This window comes from Phyllostomus discolor, chromosome 8, assembly GCF_004126475.2.
Source record: "Phyllostomus discolor isolate MPI-MPIP mPhyDis1 chromosome 8, mPhyDis1.pri.v3, whole genome shotgun sequence".
Lineage (NCBI taxonomy): Eukaryota > Metazoa > Chordata > Mammalia > Chiroptera > Phyllostomidae > Phyllostomus > Phyllostomus discolor.
The window spans coordinates 60,594,410-60,613,190 of record NC_040910.2 but is presented as its reverse complement, the minus strand read 5'-3'; the positions used below and the strand labels follow the sequence as shown (position 1 = coordinate 60,613,190).

Here is an 18,781-nt window from a genome sequence, read left to right as displayed (position 1 = left end):
CCTTACATCTTCCCTGAACTCCAGGCTTACATCCTCTGTGGCCTGTTAAATATCCCCACTTGGACATCACACTGGAATCTCAGATTCAGCCTTTCCAAAACAGAACATGTGATTCTCCTGACCCCCAAAAACCTGTCCACCTCAGCTAATGGCACTATTACATATATCTGACTTCTCTAGTGAATTAAAAAAAAAAGGAACTAAAAATCACCCTTTTTCCTAACTTCCCTCCACTCCCAACGTGTGAATTGTCTTTCCAAAGCATGTTTCAACCCGTCACCTGCTGCCCACGGCTGTCATCTAACCCAGAACACAGCGCCTCTCCCTGCAAACACCTCAGACTTGCTCCCCAGCCTCCAGCTCCACCCCCACCTCCACTCAGCACCTAGACTGATTGTTTTCAGCTCTCCTGAGGTACTGTAATGGGGGGGAGGGAAGAACACACACACACCCAGAAATGGGGGAGGGGTTTGAGTTGCACACGAGTGACATCAGACTTGGCCCCCTAAATATAGCGGTGGAAGAGGGGCAAAGGCCACCATGGCCAACACTGGCCCTCCTTGGTTGGAAGGCTGGACACTCCCACTAGCTTTTGGTGCACATGGGACTCTGGAAGAGGACTTTTGAAAGAGTGAGACAGAAAGCAAAAGGGCAGTTGGTTCTTTCCCCTCTTCTGGTGGGGGACTTGTCAATGGTCGCCAGAAAACCTGTCAACAATGCCCAGTGCAGGCCTGTGCACCGAGGCCTGGGGGCACAGACTCTGGAAGATTTCTGAAGCTGGGCAGAGAGTGGAGACCAGCTAAGTCACCTGCGTCCCTAAAACTTTTGGGTGGGAGAGGAGGTTCCTGGTGAAACCTTGAACTGAGCTGGCAGATGGTGACAGAGTGACTTTTCTTTGAAGCTTGCCGTTATTGCCAAAGACCTTGGTGATAACAGCACTGTCAACAGATTTTTGTTCTTGTGTTATTTTCAGTTCTTGGACCTGTGTAGTGGTTGTAATGAGACTATTTTTGATGTCATACTCTGACTTCTTCTTTCCCCTCCCTTACTGTTGTTACCCAGATATTTTAGGCAGAAAGTTGCCATTAAATCAGATTCCTTTCTTTTCCAGTGAACTCCATCTTTGGAGATTTTCATGATAGGCGGAAAGCAGTAGGAGCCCCCTACTGGCTGGGTTCGGTAACTGTAACTCACATGCAATAAACCATACACATTAAAAAGGCACAATACTGTGCCGACATTTATGAAACACAGACCACCACAATCAAGATAATAAATATATCTGTCAATCCCCAAAGTTTCCCAGCACTCCTTTGTCATCTCTCCCTGGCCCACCCCACCCCTCCTGGGTCCCGGAACCATTGACCTGCTTTCTACCACCGTAAATTGGAATGCATTTTCTAAAATTTTATGTAAACGAAACCATAGAGCATATATTCTTTTTTGATTGGATTCTTTCATCCAGTAACATTATTTTGGGGCTGCATTCATGTTCTTAAGTGTATGAATAGTTTGTTCCTTTTGTTAAATTGAGTAGACTGACTTTTTGAGACAGTTCCATTAAGATATAATTCCCATACTATAACAGCAACCCATTTTAAGTGTATAATTCAATGACTTTACAAAGTTTTACAACAATCACCAATTTCAGAACACTTTCACCTCCCCACAAATCAACCCTGTCTCCATAGCAGTTACTCCCCATTCTGCCCTTAGGCTTAGGAAACCACCAATCTGTCTCTGTGGATTTGCCTATTGTGGGTATTTCATACAAATGAAATCACACAACATGTGGAGTTTTGTGACCAGCTTCTTTCAAGAGCCATCCATGTTGTAGCATGTCAGTGCTTCGTGCCTTTTTGCTGCTCAGTAATGTCACATTGTATGCACATGTCACATTTTTAATGCATTTATATCATCGGTAGACATCTAGGTTGTTTCTCCCTATGAACAGCACTGGACACATATGTGTTAATTCTCTTGAGTACGTTCCCAGGAGTGTGGTCACTGGGTCCTATGATAACTCTATGTTTAACATTTCCAGGGGATATTTTCCAAAATGTTTTCCATAGCCACAGCTCCATTTTACAACCCCACCAGCAATGATGAGCATTCCAGAATCCTCTCCTCTCCAACACTTGCCATCACCTGTCCTTTCTTTATCATATCTAGTGGGTGTGAACTAGTTTCTCATTGCGGCTTTGATTTGCATTTTCTTAATGATTAATGATATCAAGGCAAATTTTCATGCACTTATATATCTTATTGTACATCTTTTTTGTATCTTTTTAAAGAAATATGCATCCAGATGCATTGCCTTGAGCCCATGTTTTTAAAACCTAAGTTCAGTCACATCTCTCTATCTTCAGCCCACCCCCACTGCGCCCCATCACAACTGCCCTCCCTTGGTTCAGGCTGCACGAGTCTACTTTGTGTTCCACAGACAAGCTGAGTCCTTAGCCAGCCTGGAGCCCTCACACAAGCTCTTCTCTCGGGCTGGAGTGCCCGGCACTTCACAGCTTAGTTCATTCTTATCCTTCAGGCCTAAGGTCAAGTGCCGCCCCTTCACGGCCACCTTTCCCATCCAAAGAAGCCCCTTCTTCATGTCCTCCCTAACATGTCACTTTGTTTATTTCCTTCACAAAGCTTATTACAAGCTGGTGTCTGATTTTCAAATACATCCCCAGTGTTAGTACGGGGCCAGGCAAATGGTAAATGACAAATATGTATATATATGCATACACATATATATCTGATTAGTGAACGAATGAGTAAGTTTCCTCATTCCAGGCTCTACAACAGAGTAATGACAGCCATGTTTAAACACAGGTTTAAGCATGTCTAGACTAATCCTTTTAAATAAGTGATGTTTCCTTCAAAAGTAGTCCCCGAGGAGGTGCAAGTTTTGTTCTGACACTGCTATAGCTTGATACATGTTTGAAGTTATATACAATATGATAACAACTATGGACAAAATATATAGGAAAGAAAACTTAAGCATAAACACCAAAATATAAGAAAGTGGTGATTTCAAAGTCATCGAGATTATAAAGGATTTTTTATTCTGTATTTTATTTTTCCAAAATCAACCATAAGCTATATATTTTTCAACCTTTTCTCTTAGGGACTAACCCGGGTAGCCACTTGCAGTCACATCAGAAAGTACTCATTGCTTTAGATATCATGTGTTTCTTTTATACGACACACATGGAAATCCATTACATTCTAAACACTGGGGAGATTCAGATAAGACTCACTTATTTTCTGGCAGTGAACTCCAAGTAAGTGTTGGTTATTTTTACCCATCAAATGCCCCTTTCAAGGACCATTCATATTGACTGAGGATATTTTATGTGGACCATATACTATGCTAACTGCTATGGTAGGATACCTGCTGAAAGAACAAAATGTCCCACTGGGCACCTATCAGAATTTTCAATGCACATGGCTTTGATCCAGCTTTCCCACTACTGTACAGAAATACTTGCACGTGTGCACCAAGACTCTCATGTAGCCCTGACACACAAGAAAAAATGAGAAATGACTTAAATGTCTACATGAAAAATCATTAAATAAATTATGGTATATATGCATGATAAAATACTACACAGTAGTTTAAAAGAATAAGAGTTCTATAGTATTGATATGGAAAGATATCTAACAGATACTGTTAAGTAAAAAAGAGAAAGCTACAGAATAATATAAAACAAGACTGCATTCCTGTTTTTTGTTTGTTTAAAAAACCCAACTATTATGTGAATATTCATTCAGCAAAAATCTGAGTGTGCACCGTGTGCCAGCTATCACTCTCAGGCCATGAACAGAGCCATAGCCAAGACAGTCCCTGACCTCAGGGATGGCATTTGAAAGGGAAAGGGACAGACATAGATACACAGTTTCAGTAGAGAATGTAACAGGGCAGCGGGGCAGGCTAGGCAGGGATGGCGGCCACTTCAGCTGCTGTGGTCACTTCTTTGAGGAGGTGACATTTAAGGTGTGCGGAACTGAAGGATAAAAATGACGTGGTCATGCAAAGGGGAGAAACATTCTGAGATGATGTAATCTGAGTGAAGGCTGTGGGACCAGAAACACTCCCTGTGCATCCACTGGGCAGGAAGCAAGCCATTGTGCCTGGAGCAGGAAAAGGTGGTGGGAGGGTGACAGGGCGGGGCTGTGAGAACTCTTCCCAAGCCTGGCAGAGTTAGGGTTTCATTTCAGTGCAACAGGAAACCAAGATAGAGTTTTAAGAGGGAACCAACATCACTAGAATTTGGCTTAAAAGTATCACTCTGGGTGTTAGATGGAACACAGAAATTTCCAAACCCACACACAAATACATACACGAGTGCACTGTAAAAGGTCTGAGAGCAAAACACCAAATTGTGAGCCAGGGTGGAAAGAGTGGGGTTGAAGGGGGTGGGGGTGAACAGGCAACTACACTGTTCACAGATTCCTCATCGTGTGAGGTTTTCATAGAATATACTCATAAATTACTGAATAATTTTTTTAAATTAGTCACCACTTTAGATATTCCAAACAAGCTCTCCAGGGTGTGAGGTGGTGTGTAGGGGGCGCAGTCTCCTGCTCAGCGAGGACACGGCAGGGCAAAGAGCCAGTCCCTTCGGTGGGCAGTTAGGGTCTTTGCTCACACTGTTCCCCTCCAACCTAAACCCCCCTTGCCTTCCCCACCCAGCAGATTCCTTTTTATTTTTTAAGATGACAGCTTGTGGACGGAGGGGGGGAAATTGAAAAAAGAATTGGGACAACTGTAATAGAATAAATAATGATAATGATGATAATAATAATAATAACAGTAATAATAATAATGACAGCCTGCCTGTCTGAATTCCCGCCCTCCACTCACTCGTGCTGACATACTCCAGCCCTTTCAGAGCCACATTCTAGTGTCTTGTATACTTATGAACTCCAGGAAGGCAAAAACTCTCTTGTCTACGTCTCTATCTGCAGCACCTGGAACTGGGCCTACTACGTAGCAGGGGCTCGACAGATTTTCATTAAGCTATGTGTTAAACCCTGGTCTTTGTCTGCTATGGTACTAGGCACACGGCTATCTGCTTAGTTACTGACTAGACCTCTCTCTTGGTCCAGACTTTGGGCAACAATGACTATAGGAATCTTCTCCCCAGTGAAGAGCCAAAAGGCAGGTGAAGTACCACCATCAGGGTCCAGACTTACACTTCCCGGACTGGAACTTCTGCAGAAGTGTAAACAAGGAGGCTCAGACAGAAAGTGTTCAGGACAGAACACATCTGAAGAAAGCTGCATCCTCTGCTACCCCAGTGGAGAGTCACAATGCACATGAGCAAATGGAAAGCTCTGAAAATTCCTACAGAAAAAAGCCTTAATTCAGTGTTTTCCCAATGGTTTTAGTTAAAGAATTCTCTTTTTTTGCATACTATTAAATCTTTTTAAAAAATTTTAAAAAGATTTTATTTATTTAATTTTTTTAGAGAGGGGAATATAGGAGACCGTTCTGTGTGGTGTGGGCCCAGACAGGACCCACAATCACAGATAGGTTCTCCCATGGGGAATCAGGCCTGCATTGTACCTAGGCCGCTTTGAGACTTGCTTTTGCTAAAACTCCCTCACCCTAAATTGAGGCAGCAAGTGCTTACTGTAACTTCCTAAAGACTGTGCTAAACCTCCCCAGTATGGAGTGTAAGGGGTTCAACCACTTTTCCCTTTGCATTTGCAAATATCTTTCTTCTGTGATGTAATTAGTGGCATTGGCTCCTTTGTTTTCTGTAAAAGGTAACCACCTAAAACGAACCTGTGCATAGTAAATGAAGACCACCAGGTAATGTGCCTGGAGAAAAGCAATAAAGGCTTGTCAAGGCAAGGATGGAGGCTTTTTCTCCTCTTGAGAGAGAAGCCATGCTTTTCCTCCACAGGACTCGGTAGTCCGTGTGAATTTCTTGTGCCTCATCCACAATGTGGCGGACCCCACAAGCTGGGGTCTGCATCAGGGGAAGAGGGAAAGAGAAGGAAAGAAACATCAATGTGTGGTTACCTCTCACATGCCCCACACAGTGGGGGCTGGCCTGCAACCCAGGTGTGTGCCCTGACTGGAAATCGAACTGGCGATGCTTTGCTTTGCAGGCTGGTGCTTAATCCACTGAGTCACACCAGCCAAGGTGCATACTTATTAAATCTTACAGAATAATAACAAGAGCATTTACAGAGCATCTACTATGTGCCAGGCACTATACCAAGGACTTTTTCATCCTCATTTTGCAGATGAAGAAACTGAGACCAAGAAAGTTTAATAGCTTACCCAACATCTGACAGATTCCAGACAAGCCCAGGTCTGAGCCTGGGCAGTCTAACTCCAGTTAGGACTGAACCTTAATCACTCCTCTATCCAGCGCCTCAGAACCCAGTCAGGTGAATATGATCCAAGAAATGTGGGTCCAGATAAGAAGAGAATTTTGAAAAGATTTAGTGCAAACACACATATTCTTTGCCTTTCCAAGCTCTTGTGACAGACAGATAGAACTTACACAACACTACTTCACTATAAATCAAGTGCAAATGATAAACCAACATAAAATATACTACTCTGCAGGACCTAGGCTAGAGGTGCTGGTAAATTACTGATCAAACAAATCCACAGTCAACTCAAACTCTAAGCATTTTGTGTTTCTCTGATGCCTATTTATCATATCAGAACTGTAAAAGCTGACAATTTGGGGAGATACTTGTATGGTACAATGAAGGACAAGTCACAAATTATGTTTGATTTGTCATTCAGGTTGCTAAATTCAAGCAAATTTGCGACCAATTAAAGTTATGCAAGTCGAGAAATAAACCCTAACACTTATCATCAACTGATGTTTGACCATAATGCCAAGACAGTTCAATAGGGGAAGAAAAATCTTTCCAACAAAGAGTTCTGAGACAACTGAATTTCCACATGCAAAAGAATGAAGTTGGACCTCTTTCTTCCAACACATGCATAAATTAAGTCAAAATGGGTCACAGACCTTAATATAAAAGCTAAAACTATAAAACTCTTAACAGAAAACATAGGAGCAAATTTTGGTGACCAAGATTAGGTCAAGGATCCTTAGATGAGATACACAAGTGACAAAAAAAAATAAATGAAACTAAACCAAAATTAAAATGTGTGTGCCTCAAAGGACACCATCAAGAAAATAAAACAATGCCCTGGCTGGGTAGCTCAGTTGGTTAGAGCATTGTCCTGGTACTCCAAGGCTGTGGTATGCATTCAATCCCAGGTCAGGGCACACGCAAGAATCAACCAATGAATGCATAAATAAGGGGAACAAGTGGATGTCTCTCTCTCTTCCTTCTTTCCTCTTTCTGAAATCAATGAATTTAAAAAAAGAAAAAACAACAATCCACAGAATGAGAGAATATATTTGCAAATCATATATCTGATAAGGGAGTTATTATTTAGGATATATATGAAATTCTTACAAGTCAAAATAAAAAAAGGACAAACTAGTTGAAAAATTTAGCAAAGGATTTGAATAAACATTTCTCCAGAGTATATATACAAATGGCGAATAAGCACACAAAAAGATGTTCAACATCCTTAGCCATCAGAGAAATGCAAATCAAAACCATAGTGAGATACCTCTTCACACCCACTAGGATGGCTAAAATATAAAAGATAATGACAAGTGTGTATGAGGATGTGGAAAAATTGGAGCCTCCATACACTACTAGTGCTAGTGTAAGATGGTGTGGTCACTTTGGAAAAGCTTGATGGTTCTCAGAATGCTAAACATGGATTTCCATGTGACCCAGCAATCCTAAAATGAAAATATATAACTGCAGCCCTGGTTGGTATGACTCAACAGGTTGAGCACAGGCCTGCGAACCCAAAGGTCACTGGTTTGATTCCCAGTCAGGGCACATGCCTGGGTTGTGGGACAGGGCCCCAGTTGGGGGCATGCGAGAGGCAGCCAATTGATGTTTCTCTTGCATATTGATGTTTCTTTCTCCCTCCCTTTCCCTCTCTCTAAAAAATAAAATCTTTTAAAAACAGTTTTAAAAAAGAAAATAAACAACAACAAAAAACATTTACATAACAAGTACAAAAGTTCAAAACTACATTATTCTTAATATCTAAACAGTAGAAACAACCCAAATGTCTACCAACTGATGAATAAAGAAAATATGACATAGCTATACAATGGAATATTATCCAGTAGTGAAAAGTAATGACCACAATATACACAAATATCAAATTATTATGTTAGACATCTGAAATGAACATAATATGTCAATCATATCTCAATTTTAAAAAGTGATATAGGGTATGCAAATCAGAAAAGTGTGTCTCAGTAGAGGCAAACTTCTGTTTGAAAATGCCGTGGCCTAATTAAATACAAATTCCATTAAAACAAAAGAAAGAATAAAATGCTCATTTGTACTACAACATGGATGAACCTGGAAACACTATGCTCAGTGAAAGAAACCAGTCACAAAAGACCACATTTTATCTTAAATGTATATGAAATGTCCAGAATAGGCAAATCTACAGAGACACAAAGTAGATTGTAGTTGCCAGAGCTACAGAAGGAGGGGCAGGGATGGGGAGTGACTCCTAATGGGTATAGGGTTTCTTTTGGGGGTGATGAAAATGTTCTAAAATTGACCGTGGTGACAGTTGTACAACCCTGTGAATATTCTAAAAACCATCAAGTTGCAACTCTAAATGGGTGTATGGTCTGTGAATTATATCTCAATAAGTCTATTTAAACCAAGTTCTCGGGGAAGCACATCATCTGTAACCTCTAACAGGCTTCACTGGATGGTACGGGATGGGGGTGGAGTACAGACTTCAGTCCACAGAACCAATCATTGTACCAGAACAAAACAGAGCTATCTCACATGATACCCGTCCTGCTTCATTGCCGCCCTTTCTCATTACATCTGCTATTACACCTCCTCATACACTGTACTCTTTTCTTTTCAGAACTTATCACAATCTATGATTATCTTCATTTGCATGATTCTTTGTTTAACATCTGCTCTCTGGCTGAACTGTAAACTTCTTGAAGGCAAGAACCATGTTTTTTTTCGTTTCTGCATCATTGGTATCTAAGTCATTCTCAGATATTTGTTGAGTAAATGAACTTACAACACCTAGTGAACCATGTCAAATTGGACTCAATATTTTCTCAAGTTGCTGAATCAAAGTATGTTAATATCCTACCAGTGGAATCTGTTTTATTCAGTTAGGTTTTGCATCAGGTCAAGTGATGATGGAAAGGCATGGCCCTGTGCAGGGCGTGAAGAGAGAGAAAGGAGAAGGAGAGGGAATGGGTAGAAGCAAAAGAGGGATTGCAGGAAGGTGCAGATGCTGGAGTGGGAAGACAAACTTACTTTTCTAAGTTGGCCATCTGCTTCACAGCTTCCACAGCCCCTGGCAGAGGCTCAAGGTCAAAAAAGAAATTCTCTGACTCCCATATGCTGATGGCCTTCTCCTGAAGAGAGAAGCAGGTGAGTCCAGGGCCATCCACACCTTGCCTCCTGGCAACGAGGATGTCATAGCTGAAAAAGGCTGCTAATAAGAAGAGGGTGGGCCTTCCACATTCCTTTTGCCCCCCCCCCCCACACACACCCAAGGACATATTTCCAGGCAGGAGGGGAATCCAATGGAGTATGTCTGAGTTCCAGTGCTCCCAAAGCAGGGCCTGACTTCTGCAAGGGTCCAGCAAAGGCCAGCTAAGGTGTCAGGGATTGTGGCTTCCAAAGCCTGCTCTGCTGGAAGCACAGATAAAGCTTCGAGGGACCAAACATCAAGAACAACATGTTTGCTTGATTCTAATGGCCGGAGGCATGCTGGAAGCTCTGAGGATGGACCAGGTCTTGCCATGGCACTTGTGGACCCTAAGAAAGAAGACACCTACTAAGAAGGGCTCTCACTAGCTTAACTGGACTCACATTTTAAAAAACAGCCTAGCAGTCATATCTACATAGGGGTCTCTCACACAAACCACACTTAAGGGAGAATCCTGCACTAAACTGCCTACCCGAACTATGTTCCTCCCATGTGAGCCAGCCGTTATAAACGAGTTCCTGGTATTTCAACCAATAAGACCAAGGCTTTCCTCATCTAATTAGAGCTGTATACCTATATTCCCATCAGCATTTTCACCAACCAATCAAAGCAGCTCCATTCTGATCAACCAGGACAGTGATTTTTTGTAACAATCAAACTGTAAAGATTTGGAGTCCTTATTTGCATGAGGACAGACCAATCAGGGACCCAGCACAGACTTTGGTCTATATCAGTCAGCTCACCTCTGGCACAGAGGTCGATTTCCCTTTTCACTGAAGGCTGGAGGCTGGGCTTCCCCAGCTGGAGGTGAGCTGCTGAAGACATCCCCACACCAGGGAAGACAAGACCAGGCAGAAATGGAGTGGAGTTGTCTAGCTGGAGAGGGGTGCCCCAGTTTCACTGCCCTGCAGCTTCATAATGGAGTTGTAACACTAGTGAGCTATTTTTGAAGCCCTGCTCTATCACAATTGAGCTGTTTGCACTGAATAAAGTTGCCTTCTTCACTGCCCCGCAAATTGAGGATTCCTGTTGGTGTTGAATTGATGCCAATGACCACTGGTTAACACCCCAGAGTCCTTAAATTCAAGAGCCACACAAACTCATGGAGATCCTTTAGAGCACTGCTATGCCATGGTTGGGGGGGCAGGGGTGGGTGCATATTTTGGGGGTGGATAGTCAAATGGTCAGAGTTCCAGGCTCATCAATCAGAACAGCTCTATCCCCTGTGTTATGGGTTGGGCTTCGAAGAAACATTGTTTAAAAGAAAGAATTCTGCAGCCTTTAAAGTTCGAAAGCCAAGAATCCAAGTCCCTCATTTGCATGAGAAAACCAAGCAGGTAAATCGCTTCAGAAGCAGAAGCGATTTACCTAATGTCACACTGGAACACAGTGGCCAAGCAGGAGAACCTCCGTCTCTCAACCCTGGACTAGGAGTTTCAACCTCCTGCTGCTGAGCCAAAACCGAGTTTGCAGAATGCCACACCTGTCCAGGGGTGGGGCCAGGGTAAAGTGACAATGAAAGGACAGACAAACTTCCACCTCCGAGAAGCAAGAACCCAAGTCCTGCGTGCTGTGCAGAAAGTGCCTCAGGCAGGTCAGAAGGTCCACATCCCAGAACAGGTGCCGCCACCATGTGAGGTGAGCGGGTATAGTGTAACTGAGGTCACACTGGCGACTATGCGGAGTTAAGCAAATGTGTGTTTATTGCTAACATGTTTTTCCTTTGACCCTCACATCCCACAAAAGGTAAGAATTGCTATCCCCAACTTACAAACAAGGAAACTGAGGCTAACAGATTTTTTTCGAGGCCACTTAGGGTGTCACTATCAGAACTTTGAGTTGGGGCTCCTAACTCCCCTGGAGGCTGTGTAGCATGGTGGAAGACGAGCTCCATGGAGCAGTCAGAAGTCCTGGTTATCGCTGTGTGGCCCTGGGCTAACTGCCTCGCCTCACCATCAGCGTCCCAGCATTTCTTCCCTCCTCCCTTCACTCACTTGCTCTGAACCCTGGTCAAGGCACTTGCTCTCTCTGGGCTCAGCTCCTCAACAGTCCTAACAGTGCGAGATTCTAAATGAATTCAGGTGAGCTATGCCTCCCACCTCTGCCATGCTCACCTCTCAGGGTGCTGTGAAGATCAAATGGAATATGCATAGAGGGTATTTTCTAACATAGAAATGCCTACATATGTAAGCTGGGTTGGTAAATCGGTCGTTTGTTTTCAACCAGAGATGCAGGGCCAGCTGGGCCAAGGAGAGACACAAGGATACCCTGCTGAGCTGTGCTGGTGATAAAAGGCATGTGTCCATCTCTTAAAATCCGATTTTCTGCAATGCTCTCAGAAGCAGAAGAAACCAGATCAGTCTCAGAACACCCCCACCTTAGTGCTGCATGAGCTCTGTTCTTTTCTTTGTACTTGGAAAATGGCAATTCATCTCCTTAGACCTGGAGGCTACACCTCTGTACAAAAGACTAAAAAAGCCACTGTCCTTTTCAGAGTTGGGGATAGGCTTAGTTTCACCACCCTACTATATGAGGGGGGATGCAAAAAACCCAGTTTATTCATAAAAAACTGTGAATTTATTTTCACATGTTTAAACTTCAGTCACCCTCAAAGTACTCTCCATTTGATGCAATACATCTATTGAGACGTTTTTCTACTGCTCAAAACAGTTTTGAGCTCATCAGTTTTGATGAACACTTAGTGGGTGTGGGTAGGTGTGCTGTGAATCACCCATTAAGAGATGGGCAAACACACTGAAAGAATCTTCAAAAAAATTCACTGAGGTCAAACACAGCCTCTCACAACAACGCCAGCTGGTGCACTGATACAGATGGGTTCCTAGAACACTCACCTTGCAGGGGAAGCATGTGCTACAAGGGGCCCACCCTCCTGAAGATAATTCTGGGATTTTTGAGGGGTTCCCCCTCATACTCCTGGGAGGAAATAAGGTGCCTGTATTGCCAATGCTGAGCATTGTCTATAAATGAGCACAAAGAGCAGCAGAGCATGCTACTGAGGCTGCAAAAATTACTGGAGTATCTCTGTTTAAAGTTTTTAATCAGGTAGCAGGACTGGGAGAAGTCAGCCCTGGGCTCTGGGAAAGTTGCCCGGCAAAATACCTGGTGTTAACAACCGGAAACAGCACTTAATTTCCTTTTTAACACCTGCCCACTCAACAAACCAAAATTATTGTCAAGTTGCCTTTTATAAGTCAGAAGGCTGCTGGGGAGGCAGATGTACGTAGGTTTGAATCCTGCCTGAGCCCCTTACCAGAGATAATAATGTCTACCTCACAGAAAAGAGGTAATGCAACCAACAGGTGGTACAAAATAGGTTCTAATATCATCATCATCATCATCAAATCCTCTGACAGTCACCTGAAGTGGTGCCTCAAGGAAAGCCAAAAAACACCCAGACGCTTTAAGTTTGTGCATGGCAAAACAAACAAACAACCCCCCCCCCAAAAAAAAACAACCTGTTCCTTTCACGAAATACCTTAAATTTACAAACCGAGCTATCTGTCTGCACGACTGCCAGGACGTCTCCCGCGGTCCCCATCACGGTCTCGGAGAACAGAGCACACTGGGAATCGGGGGTCGGGGAGGCGGTGTGCAGAGCTCAGGTTTGGCAGGGCGAGCGCTGCACCGGGAGAAGCCGAGGAGTTGATCCCACGTCAACTTGACCACGGACTCACTGTGTGAGGCCCACAAAGTCACTCAACCCCCCCTGGGCTTCAAATTCCACAGGGAGCTATGCTTTTATGGAAAGGGGGAAAAGAATGGTAAAAACACAAATCCATGATAATGAAGAAATGGAAATATGCCTACGTCAGGGGTTAAAGAGGACTTTTGTAATGTTTACTTCATTAAAAAATAGAAGACTTGAAGGTAAATACGCCACAAATTTCAAAGTCAGCTGATGATATAGAGGTAGGTATATTACGCTTCAGAGTCCCCTGAATTTTGAGAAGGTCCTGGTTGACAGCCAATAGTAACTGAGCACAGGGCTGCCCGGCCGCTGCCCCCTCCCCCCCACCGGCTCCTTTCCAGGACTTCGATTCACTCCGAGGCTCCGCGGGGGTGGGAGGTGACCCACGCAAGGTCACGCAGGCTGCCCCGCCCGGGGTTGGGAATGCCGGCCTGGGTCTCCCTGCCCCCGGGGACCCGGGGCCGAGGTGGAACCGCGGGGACTCGCAGGATGCTCACGCTCAGCCCGGGATGCAGGCGGTCGTACTGCTCCGACACCCAGAAGCCGCGCCGGTCCTCCAGCGCGATGAAGGGCTGGTCGGGGAAGCGAGCGCGGAACTTCCTGAGGAAACCGCCCTCAAAGTCGGCTAGTACGCCGTCCAGGTCCACCAGCACCCGCAGGGCGCGGGCGCCCGGCTGGCCCGCCTGCCCACCCGCCGCCCAGCGCCGCCCGGCCGGGACCGCCGCTCCACGGGGCCACCGCGCGCACCAGCCACCCAGGCAGATCATGGCCTCTCAAGTCCTCTAGCCGCGGCCGGCGGGGCTGGGGCCGGCGGAGAGACTCGATGCGGGGAGGAGAAAGCTCTGGAGCCGGAGCGCGCGGGCAGTGGGGGTTAGGGGTGGGGGGTCGCGGGGAACGAGCGCGCAGGCTCCAGCCCCAGAGCGAGGCTGCGGCGTGCACCTCACCCAGGCGCGTGGCCGCGCTGCCCTTCAAGGGACAGGCGCCGGCGCGGAGACGGGGGCCGGAGGAGCGTGGCTTCGAAGACAGGCCTGCGTGCTGGACTGTCTCCGGAGCATCCACTCTCCAGCTCTCCACATATTCTCCCAGGCCTCTGGCCCTGGGCCCCCTCCTTCCACTGTAGCAGCGAGGATGGAGCAGGCCGTCGGAGCAAGCCTGTGTCCCTGAAACATTTATTGAACACTTTTCCGCGAACGAAACAGGGTTCCTGACATCCTGAAACTTAGGTGTTGGAAGGAAAGACAGACAAAAAGCAAATATGCCTACAAAACAGCCAAAATACTTCCAGGAAGTGTGATTAGTGTGAAGGAACCAAACAGTGAATATCTGGGGAGAGGCTGATATTAGAACAAATACATACCTTGTAAACATCACAAAGCCTTAATAAAACTGGTGGTTTTAAAATAAATCTATAAATAAGCATGTTGTGATATACCCTGGAATGGGATGATGGTGAGGTGGAGGGACTGGTGGGGTGGTTAGGAAAGGCCGGTTGTGGAAGGCGATGCTGAAGGAGACACACATGATGAGAAAGAACACGCAGAAACCCTGCAGGCGAGTGGCCCAGACAGCAGCAATGCTTGCTGAGTATCTCCGGTGTGCTTGATGGTGGATATCAAGCAGTGAACAAAGTCCTCACGCTCATGGAACTGACATTTTTGGATCTTTCTGGAAGTACGGTAAAGTGATCCAAACTGAGGTCAGAGAGACAGCCAGTAAGAAAGCAGTGTGGCAGTTGGGAAAGTACATGGGCTGTGGGATCCCATGACCCATGCCACATAGTAAGTCTTCAGCACCCTAGCACAACTGGTCACTCTAATGGCATCTCCTGAACTCAAGGGTGGAAATGGAGACCAGGTTTGATTCATGCCTGCGTTCTGAGTGAATGAGTGCACAAGTGAAGGTGAAACCTGCAATAGCTCTTCCCTCTCCTTCTCTGACTTCCGACTAAAATTTCTTGCCATGCTTCTCCACTTTGATAGTCATTCTGTTCTATGACATCACTATAGAATAGAAAAAAAAAGACATCACCTTATCTTTTTTCATAATTCTACTATAAAAATTTTGATACAAAAAAGTTTAAAGAACTGTACAATGCAGAGGAAAATGCTCACCACCTGGATTTTGTAGTTAACAGTTCACTATATTTCCTTTACCGTAGTCCGTGCACCCTCCATCCACCCACCCATCATCAGTCCACTTTATTCTTCAGTGCACTTCAAAGCCAGCTGCAGACAGCAGTGCCCATTGCCACCGAACACATCAGCCTACGTAACCTTAGTGAGGGCAATGTATTTAAAGGTAAATTTTACAAGTGAAATACACAAGTTTAACTTTATCATCCTATGGGTTTTGACAAATGCATCCCGAGCGAGATGCAGACCAGGGCTGTCGATGGAAGAATCTGCAGTGATGGGAAAGGTATGTGCTGTTCAGATGCAGTGGCCACTAGCCATTGTGCCTATCAAATAATTGAAATGTGGTTCCTGTGACTGAGGAGCTAAATTCCCGATTGTATTTCACTTCAATAATTTACATTTAAATAGCACTAGTGACCAGTGCCAACTTAGAACATCTCCACCTTCTTGGAAAGTTCCCTCCTACTCCTTCGTCAGCCCTGTCTGCCACCGTTCTAATTTTTTTCAGCACAGATGAGTTTCGCATCTTCCAGGACTATAGAGGAATCATACGCTATGTGCTTCCATGACTGACTTCCCTCACTCAACATGTTGTTGTATGTATTGGAAGTTTGTATCTTTTATTGCTGAATTCATTTTCATTGTGTGAATATACCTCAGTTTACCCATTCTCTCACTGATGGACATTTAGCTGTTTCTGGTTTGGGGCAATTATGAATAGAGCTGCTATGAACATTCATACAAGTCTTTTTGTGGATGCATTTTTTCCTCTGGGTAAACACCTAAGACTGGATTGCTGAGTAACAGAACAGGTATAAGTTTAGTGTTACAAGAAACTGCAAGTCATTCTTCAAAATGATTATACCATTTAACAGTCTCACAAGCAATGTTTGAGAGTTCTGTTAGCTCCCCATCCTCACCAGCATTTGATGTTGTCAATCTTTTTAATGTTAGCTGTTCTGGTGGCTGTGTAGTGGCACCTCACTGGGTTCTATTTGCATACAGCACCATTATTTTCTTTATTGTTTACACGCAGGTTGTTGTTTCTGGCCTTCTCCCTTTGGAATGTATGTTCCATTAGGGTAAAAACTCTGTGTGGGTTTTTTTGCTAATATGTTCCTACTGACTGGAAAGGGCTTAGGATATAGTATGTGTTCAATAAATTCATCCATATGTATATCCAACAAATAGTTTTTGAGTACCTTGAGCAGGGCAGATGTTATTATTCCCATTTGACAGGTGAGAAAATTGAGACTAAGAGATAAGAGACTTCACCATGTTCAATATAACTGACAATAAATGCTAATTATAGCTAACATGTGGGTGCTTACTGTGTGTCAGGTACCATCTAGGCTCTTTTTGTAAATTATCTTACCTAACCCCCACAAAATTTCTCTGAAGAACACTTATATTAACCCATTTTAAAAGATAAAGACACTGAGGCACAGAGAGGTTGGTTAATGTCCCTTGGTGTGGCAATGAAAAAGCAATTTTGATATTCCTCCCTTCAAGTGGTGGAGTTGAATTTCTGTTACCTTTGAAGTGGGCTGGATTTAGTTATTTAATTTTAATGAATAATGTAATGGAAGTGATAGCTTATGATTTTTCAAGAATAGTTCATAAAAGACTGTGGCTTCCTCCTTGTGCTCCTGCACTCACTCTCACTCTCTCTCTCTCTTTCTCTCTCTCTCTCTCTCCCTCTGTTTACTGATGTACCATGTCAGAGGATGCTGCAGTGGCTGTATGGAGACTACCTCATGAAGAGGAACTCAGCGTCCCAAACACAACTGAAGAACAGAGACCTTCCAAGCACAGACAGCACTTGGGTGCGCCATCTGGAGGCAGGGCCTCTGTCCCCAGTCAAGCTCTCAGATGGTGCGGCCCTGATGGACACCTTGACTGCAACCTCGTGAGAGACCCTGGCTCAGAGTCAACTCATCTGCCTTCAGATCTGTAACCGTAAACTGTAGGAGATAGTAAGTATTTGTTGCTTCAAGTCTCTGAGTTTTGGGGTAATTCTTACACATCAATAGGTCCCTAATACACTAGGTCACTAGTGTTAGAACTGGGATCGAAATCCAGATGGTCTGGCTTCAATGGCCACAACGTTCACAGTGATATCTGTCCATCAGTGAGCGTCTGCCATGTGCCAAGCCTTGGGAAATGCTCTTCTGGCATTAGTGACTTTGGTTGGAACCTGGCACCTCGATCTCTGTACTGTACACAGTGACTGGGATTCAGGCTCTGGAGCCCAGCAGCCTGGATTTCAACCCTGACTCTGTCACTTATCAGTCTGACACTCTGACATATCTTTAAACATCACTTGGATTAAATTTCCTCATTTGTAAAATGGAAATAATAGTAGTCTATACCTCATAGGGTCTTAATGAAATTACATGGGTTTTTACATTTAAAACATTTAGAACTGGATCATACACAGAAAAGACAATACATATCAGTTGAATTACCTCGAATGTCATTTTCTATCAATTGTGGTGCAGCATGCAAAGCACTTTATCTTGTATCTTCACAATGACCTTATGACATCGACACCATCATTTCACAGGGTAGGAATAGCCTCACCTAGGGGAAGTGACTTTTCCCACGTCACAAAGCTGATAACTACAGTGAGTCTGTGAATCAAACCCATATGCCTTCCAACCAATCCTTCCCATCATGTTATCTCCCACTGTGTGCATTTACCTAGACTTTCTGCTAAATGGGTTGGCAGAGAATTCACACACTGTGCTGGGGGCTTTCCATATTCTCTTCATTCACCCACACACCCAAGCAGTGAGTCTTTCACTAAAATGTTCCCCTAGGTTCCCTCCCATATTTAGCACACAAAAGGTGTAAAAATGTTCTTATTGAATTGCAAATGGCCCGACGTGTACACAAGCTGATTTTTTATAATAAAAGGGTTATTTTTGTCTTAATGGTAACAAACACAGCTTACCAAAAATAGTATCTTGGATAAAATAGATAGCTCCTTATCTATTTTAGGAGCTGAGCTCCTAAAGCTCATCTATTCCAGGAGCTGAGCAGGAACCCAGCACCTGGGCCTGTGCCCCCTTCCATCATCCAGGCCAGTGTTCACTGGTGGCCTCTCCCAGCCGACATGGCATCTGAGAGGGGAACAGAGCTTGGCTTGGCAATGTCAGATCCACTCAGGGTCCTTGTTTTCTCCATAGGGTGTAGCTGCTTATACCTGTCCCTACCCTTGTGCTAGTCTATTCTGAGGTGCATGTGACCTTGTTAGCCTTCTGGGGTAGCCTGCTTGCCCTGCTATTAAAACCTGTGTCCTGGTTTTTCACCTCTTTGCAAAGTCCTCTTACTGAAGCTTCCATGTTCTGACCACTGTACTTGCAGCACTGGATACAT

General features: G+C 44.4%; 1 protein-coding gene across 2 annotated transcripts in view; it reads right to left on the bottom strand.

Annotated features, from left to right (window-relative positions):
- The window catches only part of NT5M (5',3'-nucleotidase, mitochondrial), a 45,968-nt gene extending 31,898 nt beyond the window's left edge, over nucleotides 1–14,070 (bottom strand). For both annotated transcript variants that reach the window (XM_036032849.1, XM_028534552.2), the window contains exons 1-2: nucleotides 13,763–14,070; nucleotides 9,379–9,479 (exon numbers count right to left, since the gene is read on the bottom strand). In XM_036032849.1, the coding sequence (XP_035888742.1) occupies nucleotides 9,379–9,479; nucleotides 13,763–14,032 (371 nt within the window). In that variant the 5' untranslated portion in view covers nucleotides 14,033–14,070. The remainder of the gene's footprint in view (nucleotides 1–9,378; nucleotides 9,480–13,762) is intronic.
- Nucleotides 14,071–18,781: the final 4,711 nt, after the last annotated feature.